General features: G+C 50.7%; 1 protein-coding gene and 1 long non-coding RNA gene across 5 annotated transcripts in view; one reads left to right on the top strand and one right to left on the bottom strand.

The window, feature by feature from the left end:
- Positions 1–12,603, bottom strand: part of IGDCC4 (immunoglobulin superfamily DCC subclass member 4) — a 36,161-nt gene extending 23,558 nt beyond the window's left edge. For all 4 annotated transcript variants that reach the window (XM_074366313.1, XM_074366314.1, XM_074366315.1 and 1 more), the window contains exons 1-3: positions 12,468–12,603; positions 3,179–3,529; positions 2,334–2,475 (exon numbers count right to left, since the gene is read on the bottom strand). In XM_074366313.1, coding sequence (XP_074222414.1) covers positions 2,334–2,475; positions 3,179–3,529; positions 12,468–12,537 — 563 coding nt within the window. In that variant the 5' untranslated portion in view covers positions 12,538–12,603. The remainder of the gene's footprint in view (positions 1–2,333; positions 2,476–3,178; positions 3,530–12,467) is intronic.
- LOC141577990 (uncharacterized) lies at positions 12,199–20,595 on the top strand. The gene is made up of 3 exons (XR_012507748.1): positions 12,199–12,490; positions 19,983–20,162; positions 20,419–20,595. It is a non-coding gene; the product is annotated as an uncharacterized LOC141577990 (long non-coding RNA).
- The last annotated feature ends 1,326 nt before the right edge of the window (positions 20,596–21,921 follow it).

Here is a 21,921-nt window from a genome sequence, read left to right as displayed (position 1 = left end):
GCAGGAAATTCTTCAGACCCTGCAGCTCCCCCACCCCAACCAAATCACGAGGCTCCTGTGTCATCCACACCGGGGCTCCGGCGTCCGACACTCTTGCACTAGCTGTGTGACCTGGGGCAAGTGACTTCTGTCTCTGATCCTCAATTCCCTCATTAACAATCCAGATCACCACAGTCATAAGTAGAGACCTGGAAGGATGTTCCTTATGTGTGAAGTGAAAAAAAAGTAAAAGCTGCAACATAACTCCATTTCTGTCTTTTTTAAAAAAGTGATTGAAAAAAAAACCCCAGTATTTACAATATAATCCCGATTTTTAAAGAGAATATTTATAAACACACAGGGGAAAAGTCCAAGGGACAGACATCAGAACTAACAGAGGCTTTCTATGGGTGATAGGACGACGAGGCATTTTTGTTTCTTTTATTGTGTGTTTATATGAATTTGAAAACTGCTTCTACTAGGAATATAAACTAAAAGCAATTAGAGAAAATATGGAAAATGAGGAATGCTTATCTTGAAGGATGATGGGAAGGATTAAGTGAGAAAACACTGCTCTCATTAAGTGGAGCCTCTTGTGGCTTTTAACACAGGGAGAGTTTCCTGCTCTCTCCCACCCTCTCCGGGGGCTGCAGAGTAGGTGTCACCCAGCAACCGCCAGAAAGCACCCACAGAACAGCGCTGAGAGGCCGCACGTTTGGAAAGCACAGAACTTAAAATGTCAGCATTAGGAAGGCTGGGTTAGCATTCCCACGGTCCCCTGCCTAGAATGCTCATTCCTGGGATGTTAACAGGGTTCCTGCAAGAGAGGCTCTGGGCAAACGAATCTAGGAAGTGCTTGGTTAAACAAGTTAAACAGGTTTTTGTTCAGTACAGGGCTTCTCAGGGCCTTGTTAATTCCAAAGGGCAGATGTATAGTACACCAGAAATTGACACATTGTAACTGACTATACTTCAATTTAAAAAAAGCATGCGGGGATTTATAGGCAGTTTCCTGATCTTATTTGACCATGGAATACTTTTTTTTCAAGAGTTACCTTTTGGGATGAACGTTCTACAAAGAACACACTTTGGAAACCATGATCTAGTCCAACCCTTTCATTTTTTTTTCCCCCTTTAATTTTCTAGATGGGGAGAATGAAGCTGAGTAAGCAGTGACTTGCAGAGGGCCAGTGGGGCTGCCTGATCACCAAAGTCAACAGGGTTACATGTCTTGACCTCTTACTTCTTCCTCCTTCAAAACTGTGGCAGAGCTATGTCCTGGGGCTTTTCTATCTACAAGTTTCTCTTACACTTTCACCCCTACCCAGACATGGGCAAAAGTCAGAGGAGCTGGGACAACTCAGTACGCTGAAGACAGGTCAGTTCCAGGGCAGGGAGATCTGGAAACCAGCATTTCTGAGCCTAAGGAAACCCACCTCCACCAGGAGAGGAGAGAGCGAGCTGGTAATACAGCTGGAGAGATGCAGGGGGACGACTGACAGCAGGGTGGCTGGGAGAGGCCTTTGGAGCCACATTTCCAAAGATGTATGAATTCCTGGGGTGGCAACCGAGTCATGAGACCAATTCTGAGACCACAGATGCAAAGGAGCCTTATGCTTTCTGGACAAGCTGCATGTACATCTGGGCCTGCCCAGGGGGCGGCACTAGGGATCAGGTCCTGGGTCTAGCCTCTGCTTCTCTTTAGCCCTAGAAGTGCTTCTCAGGGATGGCCCCATTGCCTTTCTGGGGAGAGGGGAGCGTGAAACAGGAAGGACCTCCACAACCCATTTATCAGATGCTGCACTTTATTGGATAGAACCGAGAAAGGAAGAGAAGTTATCCACCTAGGGTAGAAACTCCAGAGAAACCTGCAAAGAGAAACCCTCCCAGCAGCCTCTGGGGACCTGAATGAACAACGAATATTCTGCCAATTGCTCACCATGTGGCCTTGGATAAAGCACAGCCCCTCTCTGGCCTTCGGTCTCTTTCTCAATAAACCAAGTGGTTGGACTACAATGGTCGGGTGCTGAAGGATTCACTCACTACTCTCCACCCAAGCCCTGTAGCTTGGTGGGTGGCGTTCCTCCCAGGGAGCAAAAACTTCTTGTCTAACTTCTCTTTGGGACCAGAAATGAGCTGAGCATCAGTGGGTGGTTGGCTCCTAAGTCAGGTGGTCTTAAAAGGCAAAGAGCTTTTGAGCAGCAGCCCTCCATGTGATTCTAATAAAGTCTTTGCAGGAATTAAAAAAAAAAAAAAAGGCAATGGAGCAAATAGAGCCACCCTGACTCTAAGAACCCCAGCCCTCTCTGCCTGCACCCTGGGACCTATACCTGACTCCCCAACAGGACACTCACCGAGGCTCCTCAGGCACTGTCACCTGGTCCTTCTCCCAAGTAATGACGGGTGCTGGCAGCCCTTCAATGTGGCACTGAAACCGAGCGGTCCCGTTCTCCTCCACCGTCTGAGACTCCGGGTGCAGAGTGAAGCCCGCGAGTGCTGGGGATGGGGACAGTGAGAAAGGGTGGGGACAGGAGAAAAACACGAGAAAGGGAGGCCATAGCGAGCACAGACGGTGAAACACGCACCCAAACACAGACACACAGACAGAGAAACACAGGGTAATAGAAACACAAGCAGAGCAAATTCAGATCGACGGAGACACAGTTGGAAAGAGGCGGTCGGAGGAGAAGTGGTGATGACTGGTCAGGTGCTGCAGGCAGAATGAATTTCAAAGTCCCCCTGCCTTACGCCACCATATGGTCAGACTCCAGTAAGGTACACATTTCTTCCAGCCTCCAAATGATTTCATGGTGATCTGTGCCTTCCCAGAGCCCCTCAAGGGGTGGGCTGGACAAGGCAGCTCGGCTCCACATACTCCACCTGCTATGGGAGTGGGGAGAACCTTTGTGCCCCTGACACTCTTACCAGCCTCTCTGACAGGCTTCCTGGAGGAGAGCACAAGTCTGGACTCTCGAACTCACAGGGAGAGAAAAGGAGGAGGAAGAGAGGAGCAGGGAAGAATTGGGACTACTGAACAGTGAGGCAGACCATACCAGGAAGGGACCCACTGAGTAGGCTGGGAGGCAGGGAAAGGGGGAGTGGCTCAGAGACAAGCCTTTGCGCAAGTAACTAGCAGCAGACCCCACCTCCCACACCCCAGATCTCGTGGGTCTCAGCTCATCCCAGATACGGCACTTACTGGCAAGTTTGACCACCGCCGCCTGGCTGGCCACCACTCCTAGGGGCCCTCGGGCCAGGCAGGAATAGCTGCCCTCAATGACCTCCGGGGCTCCAGGGGCTGGCTCGTCACTACCTTCGGGGGCTGGCAGCTGGGACAACCACAGGGAGCCATTGGGTAGCAAGCGGAGGTGGTTGTGCTCAGGCAGGGCGCCCCCATCCTTGCTCCACGTGACGCTGGTGGGGAGTCCGGCTGCAGCCACCCCCAGACTGCACTCCAGCACCGCAGCTTGCTCTGGGCCCAGGATCACTTGCAGCGGCCCTGCTCCACAGCTCAGCAACACGACTGTCTCCCGGGGCAACGGCTGCTCCCCTGTGTAGAGGAGGGGGCACCAGGGCCATCAGTGTGTGTCCTCCCACCTCCCACAGCCTCCAGCTCCCGAGTCACCCACCCCAGGGAGTTGGGGCAAACTGTACAGAAAGATGTCTCATGGAAAGACCTGTGTCAGGATCCTGGCTCTACCCCTTACAAATTGATCTCGGGCCAATGGCTGCACTGCGCGCCCATCCTCCCCCACTGCTCAACTTCCTCATCCACAAAATATCACAGTTCTTAGCAAAAAGTAGACACAACCCAAATGCCCAGTCACCTGAAGAATGGGTAAACATATTACTCTGCCATCAAAAGAAATGAAGTACTGATACTTGCTACAACGTGAAAAGACCTTGAAACTTTAATGCAAAATGAAAGAAGCCAGTTACGAAATGCCACATATTGCATGATCTCATTTCTGTGAAATGTCCAGAATAGGCAAATCCATAGAGACAGAAAGTAGATTAATGGTTGCCAGGAACAGGGGAGAGGGAAGAATGAGGAGCGATGATGGCTAAGGGAACCGAGGTTTCTTTTTTGGGTGATGAAAATATTCTAGAATTAGAGAGTGGGGATGGTTGCACAACCTTGTGAATGTACTGAAAACCACTGATTTGTACACTTTAAACAGTGACTTTTGCAGTATGTGAATTGTATCTCAGTTTAAAAAGACACAGTCGTTCCTTCATCAGGGTGAGCATTAAATGAGCTGCTGTGCGGGAAAGGAGTGCAGCAGAGGGGTGGCCGGCTCGGTACTGTCACCCCCTCTCCTGGAATCTTACAGATCTCTCTCGCCCGCTGTTACCCGCCCACTTCTGCCCCAGGGACTGGAGGAGGTAAGCACTCCTTTCCGCAGCTGATTCCCCCAGAGCCACGCAGCAAGCCAGTGCCAGAACCCAGTCCCCTGACCCTCTCCAGATGCCCCAGAAGAGCCTGCAGCTCCAACACCGCCCTGGCCACGAAGGGAAGAGCAGGGGAACAACGGAGGAAGGGAACGCCATCCCAGCGTTAAGGCAAAAACACACAGATGTCAATGTTTATTATTTTAACCAACATTTCAGCAAGGCCTGGTGACTGCTATTCAGAGAGAAATGGTTGGTTCCCCAAGTTGTATCTCCCAGAAGGTTGACCTGCTGCCTCCCTGTCCCACCAAAGCTCAGTGGCCCAAGGTCTCCTCTTATCCTTTGACCTGACACCATGCTTAAAGGCAATTGTGTGTCTGAGAGTGAGCCAGGGACAGAGGTAAAGACAATGGCCCACACTCATTTTAAGGCAGGCATGAGTGACAGAGCTCCCCAAGGGTTAGGGAATCTGGCGACGCTCAGGTCTAGACCTGACTGTCACAATCTAGCTGTGTGGCCTTGGGCCAGTCACTTCCCCTTCTGGGCTCTAGTTTATTCAAATGTAGCAGGTGAGGTCTGAGAGTCTATGATGTTAGGGTTATTCCGTGAACCGGACACACTCATTCCTGAACAAATACAGATCATCCAGACACAAAACTACAGGACAACCTTCCACACCTGAGCATGTGCACCCCAATCTCTACCACACTCGTCAACACCTGGACACAACGTATATGGCAACACTTAGAACTTGTGTCTGTCCCCAGGCCCTCTTCCCACCACCCCTTAAGGGGTACAAGACAGAGAGGCAAAGAGAAATCCTGACTGGATAAGATAAGGAGGCTGGGCTCTGACACTGCAGTGTGAAGGACAGACAGACAGATGTCTCTCTCTCTTTTGGGGGGAGGTTGGTAGTTTGGATTGTTTGTTTATTTATTCAAATGGCGGTACTGGGGATTGAATCCAGGACCTCAGGTATGCTGAGCATGCGCTCTATCACTGAACTATACCCTCCCCCACTGCCTTTCTTAATATGTCAGAAAGGCTCTGCTTACACCTCCAACTACACAACTGGGCTCAGCCTCACTGGTGGGTGCAGTGAGGAGAAGGCAGCCCTTCCCTCACCTGGTTTCCATTCTAATTTGGGAAACCAAACCGGCATTTGCATCACTGAGGGCCACTTGCTGCGGTGGAGAGAGCATTTGACCTTGGGGCAGAAGATCTAGGTTCCAGTCTTGCAAGATGCTCCACCTGCCAGCTATGTGACAAGCCACTCAACCTCTCTGGGCCTCAGTTTCCACATCTGTAAAGTGGAGGTGATAGTATGGAGCCTGTGAGGATTAAACAAGATGATGTATGCTAGGGCTCCAGCCCAGAGCCTAACGGGCATCAGTCAAGAGATGGGAGCTCCTGCTTTAAAGGCACTTCATAAACTGGAAGGGGATGCATAAATGCTAATCGTTATTCTTAACATCCAGTCCCTCCTATCTTTGAGGCCCTCGATTCTGATGCAAACACGGTAGGGGGAAGGCCAGCCCGGGCTCTCAGCCCAGAGGCTTCCAATTGCCCCGTTCCAGCCAGTGAGCAGTCGGTTTGAGTTTCAGGGGTAGAAAAGCCCCACATGACACGAATCCCTGAGCCCTCCAGCAGCCTCCCTGCCCCCCAAAGCACGTCCGGGGCTTGGAAAATCCCCCGCCGTGCAGAACAAACAATGTGAACAGTTGGGGCCCAAGCAGCTGCCGGGTCTGTCAGCAGCCTGGGCTCGGGCTCGGGCAGGACGGCGGCCAGAGGGGCCGCGGCTGGCTGGGGAGCCCAAAGGAGGCTCCGATTCCCTTCCTGAATATTCATGGATCAGCAGATGTCTGGCTGCCCCACCTCGGAGGAGCTCAGCACCCAACAAGGCAAGGAGGGATGGGAAACCAACAGGGATGGAGAAGTGGGGAGAAACCGGGGTCCCCCTCTGAGAGTACAAGGCTGTGCCGAGAGTACAAGCCACCCACGTCGACAGAAATGGACACGGAGCCTAAGATTCCTCATTTTATAGATGGGGACACTGAGGCCCAGAACGGGGCGGTGGCAGGGGGGTCTTTCTTTGACATCCTGGGGATGAACCCAGCATTGAGGAGACAGTTGCTCCCCAGTAAGAGGGTTCTCTCTGCCTCAGTGCCCAATGCACCTTCTGTGCCCGGGACGTGTATTTCCAGGGGCTTAGCTCAGGTGCCACGTCCTTCCACGAAGCTGCCCCCACCTCCCCTGGGGGAAAGTTTTTCCCTGAGTCTCACATCACGGAGCCACGTGGAAGTCCCTCACCATCCTTCCTTTCGCCTCCACAGACAGCAGGATTGGGTGGGACAGACAAGCCCTGGCCTGGAGTCAGAGTCCTGGGCGCATCACGTGTTGTATGACCTCAGGTCCGATTTCCTCCTTTCAGCCTCGGTTTCCCCAGCCTTAAAATTAAGAGTTGCCACATTCCTCATTTTAACCAAAATTCTCCCAGCAGCAGAGGAGAGCATGCTCAGGAGGCTTGCTGACTACCTGAAATGTTTTTATTTTTTAAACCTTTGGCACATTTTGCATTCTGCTCCATTACACACCCACGTTTGTTTTCATCAAAACGTGGTCCCTTCACCGCCAAATCTTGTAAAGGTGATGCTCTGGGGAGTGGGCCATGTTTGCCCCGTGGTTTCGTGGCCACCCCTCTCCTGCCACCCCCAGCTCTCTGCCGTGGCTGACCCCCAAGCACCCCCATGAGTACCTCGCAGTTCTCCCTGTCCGGGCTGGGGCGGACACACCGCACACCTGCTGCTGGCCAGCTTTCGGCCTTGAGGGGCCCTCCCTCTCCCACAATCCCTTCTCCTCAGTCTCCTCGGTGGGACTCTGCCAGAGACACAGAGCTTCTCTGCTTGGGAGCCCCACAGCCATCTCTCAAATCTGCTTTCTCTGACAGATTATTTTACCCACTTACAGGATAAATTAGATTTTACGAGGCCAACTGGAACCCAGACAGAAATGAGATTCACTGCTGAGCCCTGGGGCCAGCTCAATGCTGCTTCTTCGGATTAGTGGGAGCCTGGCATTAGCCAGGATTCCATTCTTCAGTGAACTCTCTGGAAAGAGGCTAGGGGGTAGGGGTGGGGGACGAAGCAAAGAGGCCTCCTTCATTAAGCCGAGAACTTGCTGCAAACATCAGTGCCTTGTCACTTTTGAATTTCAGGGCCCAACAGATTTATAACTTGTCTTCGGTCAGCAAGGGCAAATCCTCCATGACACCATCACCTCTCTCTTCTCCCAGGAGACACGTCAGCTTCTTCCAGAAACCTCCCTCCCTGCCCCCGACCTTGGCCACCTCCCTTACCACACACTAAGCCCCGCCCACAACAGCTGGAAGGAGAGCTTGGGACGGTTGCCTGGGACACAGGGAAGGGAGAATTGCCTTCATCTGTGATCCTGAGGAGACAGGCTCAGCCTCAGCGGACTTGACAGGAAAGCCACACTCAGCCTGCCTCCCTCCTGTTCTCCGGGACCCTGTGTCCCCACCAGGCCACACCACTTCCCGTTCTCTGAAAGTACACTGTTGTTCCATGTGCCCTGCTCGTGCTGCCCTCTCGCCCCTCAATGGCTCTGCCATCCCGGGGTCTGATTAAGATGCCTCTCCCTTTTCTGCCCCATGGGACCTGGGCACCTGGGTCACTGCAGTTAGCGCTCTAGATTTTTGGTTTGCCTTTCTCCCCAGCGGGGCAACAAGCTGGAGGTTATTGTTCTAGTCAGCATTACCTAAAACAGTGCCTGGTACACAGCAGGTGCTCAATAAGCATTCCTTGAACAGATGAGTGGACATGTGAAGACGCACTCAAAAAGAGAAGACACATAGCTCCTTATGCTTTTCCGAGCGTCAATTTCCTTATCCGTAAAAATTATAGGACTCCCTTCAAGGCTAGGCATGACATGAATAATACACATGGAAACCTAGCATACGATGTGGCACCTATTAGACACCTAACAAAATCCTTAAAAAGCATCGAGACAGAACAGCAAACTCACAATGAAAGAAATTCTGTACTCAAACATTCCCGGGACTGGGGAGCACTCTACATCACCTCTTCTCCTGCCGTGTGGGTAGTATGATTAAAAATACCTGCCTCCTGTGACCACCTTTTTCTCCTTTATGCTCCACTCACTTGCCAGAGTTCCATCCTCCAAACTATGTGACAAGGTAATTGAGCCCTTTATGGAACCATCTGGAAGTCTTGGCTCTGCACCAGCTTGTGTGCTCAGGCCTGCACTTGAGAGAGGGCTTACTGAGCCTCTGCTTCCCGGACCCCAGCAACCCCACATCCCCTCAAATCCAGAGGATGCCTTGGCCTCAGCGGTGAGGCAGTAGTTGGTGGCAGCCAGCCAGCCCCAGGGACAAGGATTCCACTTCTCTGCATGTCAGGCCCAGAACATTCTCTCTCTGGTTTTCTTCTCTCCCTCCAACTGTCATCACCGCCACCCCCAACCCCGGCCAGTGGGACTGGGGCCCTACCCCATCAGAGCCATTCTTCCTCCTCCTTTCCACCAACCCACAGAGCTAGGAGCCCCCAGGCCTGCTTGGCAATGACATCTGTTCTGCATCTGGAATTCTGTGTCAAGTCTGGTTGCTGCACCTCAGAAACAGTGGAGGCAGAACAGGAGGCAGCGGGTGGAGATGGGTGGAGGAGAGTGGATTCCAGAGCCCAGGCCCAGACAAACCAACTGAGGCAGGCCAAGCCCAAAGTTGTTGATAATTTCTCATGTGAGGGGGATGGGTGCAGAGACTGAGCTTGGGCTTATGTGTACCAAATCCTGGGAAAGTGTGGCTGCTCCAAGAGCCAGGAGACTGGTTCCAGCCCCAGTTGAATCCCCATCCATGTAACTTTGGGAAGTCACTCGGTTTTCTCATCTGTAAAATGGGTACATTAAATTATTTCTAAGTTCCCTTCAGTGCTGACATTCAGTGAAGCTAATTGTGAGACTGCTCAACTGGAAACAATATATCTTTAGGAAAAAAGAAAGAAAATGCTAATTTACACATAATATATATAATTGGACAATGAAAATACATCCAGGATCTATGAAGGTTTAGATAACTTCCAGAGAAGATTCACTATTAAGAAAAATCTTATCCAGATGTTTGACCTGGTTCCTAACCTCTAAGATGAGGTCAGAGAGGGCCATCCCAACACGCGATTGACTGAGGTTGGCCTCTGATCCTGATTGATGGGCTGGGGGCGGGGAGTTTCCTGGTGACGAGAAAGTGGCTCTTCTGTTCTTAGAGCCCCCGTGTTACTGACCTCAGGCATCACCACCCCCCGAAATTCTGACTGGGTGGAAGGGAGAGCCCCACTTCTTGCCTGTGGTAAAAACAAAGCACTTGGCATCCCACACAACCCCAGGTCGAGCTCCATTTCCATACAACATCTCCCCAATTCCCAAGCCCTGATCTACGAACAGTGTTCAGGAGAGACAGGCAGTCACTGTCTTGACTCTGACACCAGTCCTTCATTTTGCCATGTTGAGGCTGCTGCAGTGCCTATTGTTTTTGACTTCTCTCTCCCTCAATCCCTATAAACTCAGTCTATTCTCAAGTCCTACTGATTCTACTTCCTAAATATCTCTAGAATCCAGCTACTCTGGTCATCCCAACTGCCACTACTTCAGGTGCCACCATCCCCTCTTCTTCATTACTATCACAGCCTCCCAAGAAGCTGCAGCTTCCGCCTCCAGCCTGCTCGATCATTTTCCAGACTGGCTGGAGTGAGCAGATACAAAGCTGATCTTAACATTCTCTAAGGGCTCGTGGGCGCTCTCAGGCCAGAAGTCTTGGTGCGGCTTACAAGGCCCTTCGTGAGTTGGGTCCAGCCCCCATCTGAAGCCTTCTCTCTTGACATCCCGTGGCCCCTGTCCCATTCCTCCCCAACCTGCCCCACCCATATGCCTCGTGCCTTAAACTCCAGCCAGAGTTAGCTTCATTCAGCGGTCTGCACCAAGTCACCTCTGAGTGTCTGCACATGCTGTTCTCTGCAGAAAACTCTCCCCATCATCACTCTCCTGCAGGGCTAACTGACCCTCTGCATTGAGCTCTATTATTCATCACTTCCTGGAGGAACACTTTCCTGACCTTTCTGGACTACATGTCAGTCTTCTCCTTGTTTACTGTATTCCAGGCACCAGTCACATGCTAGCCAAAAGGGGTACTCAGTAAATATTTGTTGAATGAATGAATAAATGACCTCCATCCAGATCAGGGTGGCTTAGTCAAAACTCTATAGTTTCCCCCAGGACTGATGACCTTTGCACACTCAAAGGGTTTGGGGCTGAGGGCCATCATACTTGCTTCAGCCATGCACACTGCTGCCACGGGAGCCCCAGCTCGAGCCCTGCCCCTGCCTTGTACACTGGGGAGCAGGGAGAGGCCAGATCGCCGAGGCAAACTGAGCCCCTTGCAGGAGGCCCCACCACCGGTATTCCATAATGCTCCAGCGAGTTTAGTTCCCAGCCACGATTCCGCTTTGCTGGATGACCCGAACGTGATCCCGGAGCTCTTAGAAGAGCAGAGGAGGGTGGGCACAACTACTCCTTAATCCCCTGGCCTCCGGGAGGACAGACGCCCCTCTGGCACTTCCCCGCCCCCTCCACCTGACAACCCCAGGCCCCCTACTTCCCTAGCCTAGCTGCCAGGACCCTGCCCCCAGGCGGCCTCCAGCCGGGTCCGCAGTTAGGTCTGGAAAGGGGCGTGTCTTTGTAGGGAGAGAAGAGGTCCGAGTGCTTCCTGACACTTTCCCACCCGCTGCTTGGGTTTCCTAGTGATGGGCCTGGGGCCGGCCTGGCGGAGGCTCCTTTCCCCCTCCGCCGTCCTCGCCTCCCTCCCACGTGGCCTGGCTGAGTCTCTGGAAAGCCGCAGCAGCTGGAGAGAAATCCCCCTCCCCACCCCCACCTCCAAGTCCCTCCCCGACTAGCCCCGGACACATCCTCAGCTCCCCCTCTCCGCAGGGAAGGCAAGAACTAGGCGAACAAAGCGGGCAGCCCATCCCCCTCCCCAGCCATACCACCCACCTTCCCCATGGGCCGCCCCCAAACGCACTCAGTACAGAAAGCGAGAGAGCTGGGGTGGAAGGAGCCCTAGGCATAGGCACTCGGTTCGCCGTCACCCCAACCCCACCCCTTTCTCCAGCGAGGACAACTCTGACTCTTACCCACCCCCCTCTCCACCCCGCAGAGAGTTAGGGGGCTGGAGGAGGCCTTGCAGACCTGGTCAACACTTCCCTGATATGCCCCAGTAGGGGTGAGGCAGGAGTGAGTGACACGCGTCCCATCCTGAGAGCGAGTGTTGGACACGTTCACGAAAGCAACTGGTTTTCTGCCTCCTCCCCGAGCCCACTCCAGGCCTCGGGTATGGGGGAGCCACACTCCCCTGGCCACCCGCACCCCCCACCCCAGGGCCCAATCAGCCTCAGGGACCACACCCACTGGACAAAGTTGACTATTTTATCACGACTACCCCTAGTCAATCCGGAATCTGCTCAGTACCCCTACCATGTGCAAGGACACCCCCCAAAAGCCAAGGCCAAATATTAGTTCAGCTCTATAGACACAATTACACACTCTCCCGACACACAAATGGTGGTGCAGACGCACCCCCCCCAACCCCTCCTTTTTCACACACACTCCTAACCCGGAGGCACGCGCGGGCAAGACAGAGACCGCCCGGCGCGAGCCACCAGCACCGCAGCCACGGCCCGCGATGCCACGCCGGGACCGGGCACGCACTGCGGACACGTACGACCCCTCCCCACCCTCTGAACACGCGCGCGCACACACACTCATTTCAGACTCTGAAAACCAAGGACACACACCCCCTGCGGACAAGTACGCGCCGCAATCGCCCCCCTGGCCGCGTCTCGCAAACGCCTGAGCGTAGGCATCGCAGGCGCTAGACCGCTCAGCCCGCGCCCCATGGCCCTGGCACTTGCTCGGGGACCCGAGACGCGCTGGCCTCGCAGCCCGGCGCAGCCCGGGGCGCGGACGCACTGACACCCCGCAGCCGCTCCCGCCGCTGCCGCGGCGCCCGCCCTTACCGCGCGCGGCCAGCAGGCAGAAGGTCAGTGCGATGAGCTCGCCGCCGCGGCCAGCGTCCCCCAGCGCCATGGGGCCGGGCCCGGGCCGCCGCCGCCGCCGCCGCCGCCTCCGCCTCCTCCCCGCGCCTCGCCCGCCGCCGCCGCCGGCGCTGCCGCCGGCGCTGCCGCCGCCGCCGCCGCCGCCGCCGCCGCCGCCGCCGGGGGAGGGCGCGCCGGGCGTCAGTAGCCCGGGGAGGCGCGGCGCCGCGGGCGGGGGCGCGGCCTCGGGGGCCCGGGCCCGAGCGGGGGCCGGCGCGGGGGCCAGGGCCGCCGCCGCCGCCGCCGCCGCCGCCGCCGCCGCCGCCGCCGCCGCCGCCGCCGCCGCCGCCTCGCCCGCCCCTCCATCGCCATCTTGGGCGAGCAGCCCGGGCGGGGGCGCCTGGCGAGTGCGGCCGGTCAGGCCCCGCCGTGGACCCCGGCCCGCTCCCCCTGACCTGCGCGCGTGGAGGCTCAGCTCTGCCTGGGTCTGCGCCTCTGCGCCTCGCTCTCACCGGGTCGCTTTGGGCCCCCCATTTGGACAACTTGTTTTTGGGTCTGTCTCTTCGTCTGCCTGACTCTGGGTCTCCGGGTCTCTTTCTGCCTCAGTGTCTCTGTTTCTTTTCTGTGCTGCTGCCTCAGGGTCTCCTCCATCTCGGTTCCAGGCTGCTGGGAGGCAGATTCAAAGTCTCAGTCTCTGTCTTGATAACCTCGTCTTGCTATTTGAGCCAGTCCATTCCAGACCAGGTCCTGGCCTGAATCCTCCTTAGCTCGTCCACATGCTGCACCAACAGACCCTGGACAGACTGAGGGCATGACAGTTCCCTCCTCATCCCCATTTCCATTGCCACTGCAAGCTGATGGCTTCTCTTGACCTTTTTTTGCACTTGGATAACCAGCCCAGGCAGGGCATGTACTCTACCACTGCCACACTCAGACCTCTCTGCACCCTTGGGAGAGACAAGGAAGGTTTGATCGCTCCAATTTTATATGCAGGGAAACTGAGGCTGCAGGAGGTGAAGTGACTTGCTTAAGGACATGAGGCTATGGAGCAGCAGGTGGAGAACTCTGGTTTTCTGACTCCAGAAGGTCATTTCCCACTCATTCTTCAACTGTGTTTTCTCTGTCCTAGCCAGACTGTCAAAGTATCCCACACTCATTTCTTTTTCTAAAGCCAGAGAGTCAATAGTCAGGCTAAGGCAGGGAGAGGAGTACAGATCCAATGACCAGGATGCCATGGTTCTTCATTCTGTGTCTCTAGTGTTCCCAAGACTTACAGCTATTTTGTCTCTGTACCTAATAGGTACCTTACCCATCTGTTGCTAGCTAACCCTTAATAATGACGTGCACTCTGCAGGTCTAATGGGATATGGGATTTATTCATTCCTTGCCAGTTCCATCAGCAGCATTTGACTTGAGCCCATCACTCGTTTTTTCTCTTAGTGATCTCATCTGGTCATTGGGGCTTTAAATTATATCTTTATACTGAAGATGCCCACAATTTATATCTCCAGCCTAGAACATCTCTCCTGAACTCCTGACTTGTGTATCCACCAACCTACTCAACATTTCCATTGGCTAACAGGCATCTCAAATTTAACATGTCCAATACCGAGCTCTGATCTTCTCTATTAAACCTGCTTCTCCCACAGTCTCCCGTCTCAGTTGCTAGCAGCTCCATCCTTCCTGTTGCTCAGGTCACAAACACTGGTGTCATCCTTGACCCTTCACTTTCACATCCTTCGCTCTCCACTTTCCTGCTACTACCTTGATCCAAGCACCGTCACCTCTCACTGAGGTTGTCGCATTAGCCCCCTCACTTGTTTCTGTCCTTGTCTCCCTTCAGTCTTTTCTCAATGTAGCATCAAGAGTGAACCTTTTAAAATGGGAACGAGATTATGTCACTTCTCTGCTCCAAACTCACCAGTGCCTCCTATCTCAGAGCAAAAGCCAAAGTCCTTATTATGACAAGAAAGCCTGTCTGCTCTGGGGGCCTGTTTTACCTCTCTGACCTCAGCTCCTACACCATCCCTTTTGCTCACTGCTTCTCCAGCCACACCAGCCTCCTTGCTGTAACCTGATCACAGCCAGTCCCCTCCCTCCAGCTTCTAGAACTTTGCCCACCTAGTGCAGTTCCAGAACTCTGTCCCCCACACTTCATGTCCTCACAACTCCCCCCCCCCGCCCCCGAGCACACACTCTCCCTATCCCTCGTCTTTCTAACACACTCAACATTTTACTTATTTTATTTATAGACTGTCCTGCCAGCCAGAATGTGGGCTTCATGAGGACAGGGATTTTTTGTGTGTGCTAGGTTCACTGCTGAATTCTAAGCACCTAGACCAGTATCTGCCAGGGAGCCAGGAAAAAAAATACAAGTTACTGCCCACAGGGACAACTGTGTCCTAGGTGGTATGGCAGGGACAATGGGAGCAAGAGAAGGAAGGACTGTCTGTGGTGGAGGGTTTTGAGGAAAAAGATTTCACAGAATTACTGATTGTGGTAGATGTTTGACCTGAGTTTTGACAATTTAAGGAGGGCCACACACAAAAATCCAATTAATTCCTCTGTATTCATATCTCAGGACACAGACTCTGGGTAGGGAGCACGGGCTTGCTCTGTGACTTTGGGCAGCTTCCTTCCCCTCCCTGAACCTCAGCTGCATTAATGAGAAAAATAAGAGGGCTGGGATACAATGCACATTTCTAACCAGGAGTTCCAAAGAGTTCACACCATTAAAAGTGGATGTGGCACGGGTCTTAATTTCTTTCTTTTTAAATCAGTGAATAAAGTATTCTATTATGCTCCCCTTTCAAATGGAACCATGGGACATCTCCAGGTGTGTGTGAGGTGTCTATGGATGGTCGGCTTGGGGGACACGCTCAGGTAAACATCGTTAGCCACTGTCATGGTTTTTAACATTGAACAGCTTAAATTGTTTTCAATCTTATTTATAGATTGTTTAATTTATAGGCACATTGGATCATGAGCTATATGACAGGAAGTATGAGGAGCATTGATGGCTAAATTACAAAAACCTGATGCTGAGTCATGATTAAAATGATAATTTTGCAAATTTGCTTCAAGTTGATCATCATCAGAAAAGAATGGTAAAGTCTTCTAGTCAAAGTCATCAGTGACTAATAGGTCAAAAGCCAATGTTTAAAAAAATAAAATCTAATGATAATCCAATCTAAATTGGCTTTTTGTTTACCAGAAAGGCAGACCAGCTTGGCCTACAGTATGTTATTTGTGGAGATGTACTTCCCAATGGATTCTAACATTTTTTATTTCGTATTTTAGAAATACAACTCAACATTTTTAGGTTTTTCTTTTTTCACTTTAGCACAAAAGGCAATCATAAAGTGAAAGGAATTTTTGATCCTAAACACATGGTTAAATTTCAATGTACATTTGGTCTCCAAATGTGGTATATAGTCTCATTTGTTGACGAATCATGCTTTTTTTTGCAATCAATTTAAAATCAGCACCTGTCACTTCTTAAAAAGGGAAGAGTGCTTTTTAAATCATCAGTTTAATTAAATGTTAAAATTGTCTTCAATTAACAATATAATATTATAATTTTTTTTTTCTTAAAATAACTTCCTAGAGACAGTCTGAGATAGAGCTAACATACTGGGGAGAAGTCAACAAAGGGGTCTAGAGACTGGGAAGCGGCTAGAAGACTGCAGTTTCTATTAGTTGACCAGGTGGATAGGATGCTATCAAACAAAGAGAACAGAGGAAAGACCTGGACAGAGGGGAGATAATCTGCTTTTTTAACGTGTTGAATGTATGGTGCCTACGTGGCCTGGCATCCAAGTGAAACCCTGGAAATGCTGTTTTGATCTGGGCAGAGAGATCAGAACCAGAGGAATTACTCTGTGAGCTGGTACTTCTATCACAGTATCTAACACACTTTATTATAATATACTTCATTAAATTGTCTGGCTCTGCTGCCAGTCGTAAGCTCCTTGTGGCAGGAACCATGTGTATCTTGTTCACTCTTGTTTTCCTGGTATCTAGCACAGTGTACAGCATATAATAAGATCCCAATGAATGTTTTTTTAAAAGTTACTCCTTTAACATACACCATGCCAAACTAGTGAGTTTTAAATCACTAAGGGAGTTCTCAGGATAGCAGGTTGCTATGAAAGGGGTTTGAGCATCACCAAGTGTTGGGAAGCACTTGCCTGAGTAATCCCTAAGTCTCCTTAGGCCCGCTGACACTAAATCAGGAATTTATGACCACTTGCTCTGTAGGACCAGCGGTGGGCGTCTGTGGTGTGCACACGATTCTAGGATAGCAAAATCCCCCACTGTAATGATTTTAAAATACAGTCGCCCGTTATCCCTTGGTATCTATGGGGGATTGGTTCCAGGACCCTTCATGGATACCAAAGTCCCCAGATGTTCAAATCTCTAATATAAAATGGCGTAATATTTGCATATAACCTACATACAACCTCCCATATACTTTAAATCATTTCTAGGTTACGTAGAATACCTAATGCAATGTAAATGTTATGTAAACAGTTGTCAGTGGGTGCAAATTCAAGTTTTGCCTTTTCACACCCTCTGGAATTTTTTATTTTGAAATTTTCATCTGTGGTTGGTTGAATCTGCATATGCGGAAGCCACATATCCATAGGCTGTACAAGGTCTTTGACACTCCTCCCTTCAGGTAGGGTCTACTTCCCCTCCCTCTGAATATAGACTGATCTTAGTGACTGATTTCTAAAAGATAGAACGTGGTGGAGGTGATACCGCATGGCTTCTGAAGTGTGTCATAAAAGAAGACTTGGCTTTCTCTTTGGAGCCCTGAGCCACCATGAAAGAAATCTGGCCACTTGAAGCTGCCACGCTGGAGAGACCACGTGGGGAGACCACACGGAGACAGAGATGCTGGAGGAGCCCCAGCTGTTCCAGCCCAGAAGCCAGATGTGTGAGGGAGCCCCTCCTATGTCCAGCCCCAGCCCCTGTCTGACCACAACCACCGATGAGACCCCGAGACCAGTTAACCCCCAGCACTGTGAGAAATCGTAATGATAACAAATGGTGGTGGTGGTTGTCCACCGCTGAGTTTGAGGTGGTTTGTAATCTAGTGCTAGACAACCAGAACAGCTGCTGGTGTTTTTACTGGGTTAGGTTCACTATTAGAAAGAGGAATCTCTTTTCTTCTCCCCACACTCAGCTCTGCCCCGAACATGCCCATCACCCCAGGAACAGCATGGCCTTCCTCCAACAAATAGAATTTCCTCCAGCAAACATGTTCAGTCTCCAGACCAGGAGGCAGCAGCCCTTGGGCAGTAAGCAAAGTGTCAAGTCACAGGAGGGTCTGTTCCAGAGCGAACACTTAGAAACTGCTTTGGGCTGCAGGGGGCAGGGGGAGCTTTCTGAGCTTTGTGGGAACCTGTGCAAAGTCACAGCCTCTCCCACCCTATGGAACAGGCCAGCGTGAGTTCAGGCCTCCTCCTCAGGGTCTAGCCTCTCCAAGGCTGAGGGGTCAGCTGACTGTGGAGCTGGCAGCCCCGCTGAGGGATGACAGAATGGACACCTTACAGTGTTCTGTCCCAGCGCAGAATAAGCAGAGCCTGGCACACAGTATGTCTCAGTCATTCCTGGGAAGCAAAACCTAACATCCACCTGTGCTGAGTGGCATTCCTGCTCAGCCCCCAGAATCCCATCAGACCCCCCAGAATCCTAATCAGACCCCCGGACTCCCAGCAGAACCTTGGGATCCTGGTGCTGTGATTTATGTCAAAGAGTGTTCTGCCTATATTTTCCTCTAGTTTTATAATATCCAGTCTTACATTTAGATCTTTAATCCATTTCGAGTTTATTTTTGTGTATGGTGTTAGAGAATGTTCTAATTGTTCTAATGTTCTAATTTCATTCTTTTACTTGTAGCTGTCTAATTTTCCCAACACCACTTAATTGAAGAGACTGTCCTTTCTCCATTGTGTATTCTTGCCTCCTTTGTCGTAGATTAATTGATCATAAGTGTGTGGGTTTATTTCTGGACTTCCTATCCTGCTCCATTGATCCATATGTTTGTTTTTGTGCCAGTTTCATGCTGTTTAGATTACTGTAGCTTTGTAGTATAGTCTGAAGGAATGATTTGACTCTTATAGAACTGGATGGTGGGCAACAATCTTTATGTTACAATCCCCTCCCTTTTGGTCTTAATTTTTACCAAGGTTTGGGAGGCATTTCGTGACCAGTTTGTCCCAAGGTGCCAGTAATGCTCATTCCCAAGTCAGGTGAGGATTTTGTTGCGAGGCCACTCGATGTGCTGTTACGAAACTAGACCTGCTTAGCAGTAGCCAAAAGGCTCTGAACAGTTTGTCTTACTAGTATGTTATGATCCAGGAAATGGTTCCCTCATGTTGCTTCTTCCCACATCTCGAGTTAAAATCACTGATCTTACAGAACTGTATCTTTTGTCAATTGTTTCAGGTCACCTAGTCATCATGACTTTTAGGGAGGGCCCAGTCACACATCTGGTAATGCAAAATATGCAGAATACAAGTAATATGGCTAGTAACACTAACACTGTCATAAACAAGTCTTCAAGCTAAGAACTTCCATTAGGTGTGGCCCAGGGTCTCCCCAGTTCATCTGACTTAGTCAGTTCTGCGTCCATCAATGTCTTTAAGGGGAATGATATACTGGCATTGTACATAAAGTCGACCAAAGGAATCTGCACATGTAAGGTGAGTGGTGGGTCATCGTGACCCCTTACAGGACTGAGAAAGGAGTGTTATCTTCTAAGGAGTTACAAGGCTGGCACCAGAAGGAGAAAAAACTGATCTTTATGGTTGAGCAGTTGTTTCTGCCATTGGGGAGGTCTGGCTAACACGTAATGCCGACGCACAGTGCACGCTAGTGGGGAGGGAGGAGGCCAGAGGACAGAGGAAAAGTTTATGTTTAAATTTTTCTTGTCTTGTTTTAAAAAATGAATTTTTATTTCATCAATACCCTCATCCCCAGAACTTCCCTCCCACCCTCCCCCAGCCAGACAAACTCGGATCTGCTTTCTGTCACTACAAATTACTTTACATTTTCTGGAAATGTACATGCAAGTGTGTTAGGGGGCGTTTGGGGGCACTAAGCATGTATTAAAGTTTGGCTTTCAGCTTTAGAATAAGTAACTAAGAAGACATTAAAAATTAAAAATGCTCTCAATGACTGTCATAGTCAAACGTCAATGCAATATAAAGGTATTTACTGAGAGTGGGGCATGGCAGATCAGATCAGCAGGTAGAGTACACTGTATTAATAGAAAAATATACAGACAGATACTATAATAAGAGGAAGTTATAAACATTTTCTAAGGCTCGATGAGGACCAGGCACAGCTGGAGTAAGCAAAGGCAGCTCTGGCCACTCCGGGAAAGCACGTCCAACGGGCGGAAATCACAGAGCATCTGCTCTGGGGCACAACCCCAGTCCCGGAAAGTGTGCTGGTTGACAACCCATCCTGTTCTGATTTTCCCAGGATCTTTCGTGTTGAGAAAAGCTGAAAAGAACTGCTAATGTTAAAAACGTGAGACAGTTTTGTGATCACCGCCCTCACCAGCACTATGGATGCCTTGCCCTCACGGGCTCCCCACACAGGGACGGTGATTCTCGTGTCCTTGAAGGATGGACGAGGCGTCATCCTGGCTCCAGCCACCAGGTGAGGCCACCTGCTCCATGTCGAGTCCTCACCCTTAACACAAATGTCTCTGGGCTGGGAAAAGCCAGCAGCCTTGTGTTACGGGCACACGCCTGCTGCGGGCTGAACTGTGTCCCCAGAATTCACACGTTGAGTCCTGACCCCCAGGACCTCAGAATGTGAATGTGTTTAGGAGCTGGGGTCTTTCAAGAGGTGATTAAGGTAAAATGAAGTCACTAAGGCGGGCTATAATCCGACATGACTGTTGTCCTAATAGGAAGAGGAGATTAGGACACAGAAGCACGCAGAGAGACCACCAGCCCAGGTCACAGGGGGAAGAGGGCTGTCTGCACACGAAAGAGAGAGGCCTCAGGAGGAACCAGCCCTGCTGATACCTTGAAGTGGAACTTCTAGCCTCCAGGACTGTGAGAAATAAATGTCTGCTGTTAAAGCAGCCCAGTGTGTTGCATTTGTTGTGGTAGCCAAGCTAAGAAGCATTATGTTTATAGGGCCTTAAGGATTTAATGTCCTAGGAAGAGGGGCTACACCAGGGTCCCTTTGCATATGAGTGTCTCTGCACACAAGGGCTCCAGGCAGGCCGGTTACAGGACCACCTGCAAAATGACTCCTTCCAAACCATGCACTCTCCTGCTCCCTGGATGGAAGGTGGCGCACGTCCCAGTTTGGGAACCTCTGGTCGCAGCTGGGTTCTCCCGTGAGCATGTGGAGTTGTGCGTTTGTGGTCCACACAAAGGTTAGGGTTCTCGGGCACATGGTGGGGGTACCCTGAGCCGCCAGGCGTCCTGCAGGAAGGGCTGCTCTGTGCCTGCCCACCCTTCGTGGGAAGGACCTACCTGTGATCTTCTGAACTGGGACCTGACTCTGTTCTACCTCACACACAAGTTATTTCTGTATGGCTTTAAGGTACACTTAATTTTGCAGGAATATAGTGACGATGCGATTCTATCGAAACTTGTTTTTAGTGTCATTCAGACCATTGCCAAGAATTCTCCCACATGTTGGAAAATCAAGCTCCTGGTAAAGTGGCTCCGAGTTTCTGGATTGTCAGTAAATTCACTGGGATTGCTGTCACCACGGTAATTCAAATTATAAGCAAAGAAGCCTATTTGCTCTCATTTGATAATACTAAATATGAAGATTGAATCAAGTTGAACGTCATCTGTCTTTTCTTAAATCTAAATGGAAGAAAAATCTAAGCAAGCATCTGATGACCTAGTGTAGTTGAAGCCATGCACTCACCCATTAAATTGTGTATTATTAAAAAGTATTCATCTTTAACTCTCCTCACTATCGGAACTATAGCTGCATAGGTACACACACATATATATTTAAATTATATGTGTAGAGAGGTTATGTTATTTCTGCATTTGACTTCAGAAAGTGAGAGGAGTGTTACAAAATACTTGACGTAGGAGGGGTCAGGGTGTCATATATAACTGAAGCGTTGTGCTGTACACAGAAATTGACACAACATTGTAAACTGACTCTACTTCAATAAGAAAAATCACAAACTGTATGATTGCATTTATAGGAAACACTCAGGACCGGCAAATCCACAGAGACAGGAGGGAGCTTAGTGGTGCCAGGGGCTGGGGAGGGAGAAGGGTGTCTCCTTTTGGGGGATGGGAATGTGTTGGAACCAGACAAAGGTAGTGCTTGGGTAACTTTGTGAATGTGATAAATGCCACTGAGTTGTCCATTTCAATGGTAACTAGGGAATTTTATGTTACATATATTTTACCACAATTAAAAAAAATCA

The sequence above is a fragment of the Camelus bactrianus genome, chromosome 6 (assembly GCF_048773025.1).
Source record: "Camelus bactrianus isolate YW-2024 breed Bactrian camel chromosome 6, ASM4877302v1, whole genome shotgun sequence".
Lineage (NCBI taxonomy): Eukaryota > Metazoa > Chordata > Mammalia > Artiodactyla > Camelidae > Camelus > Camelus bactrianus.
This window is presented reverse-complemented; position numbering and strand designations above follow the sequence as displayed.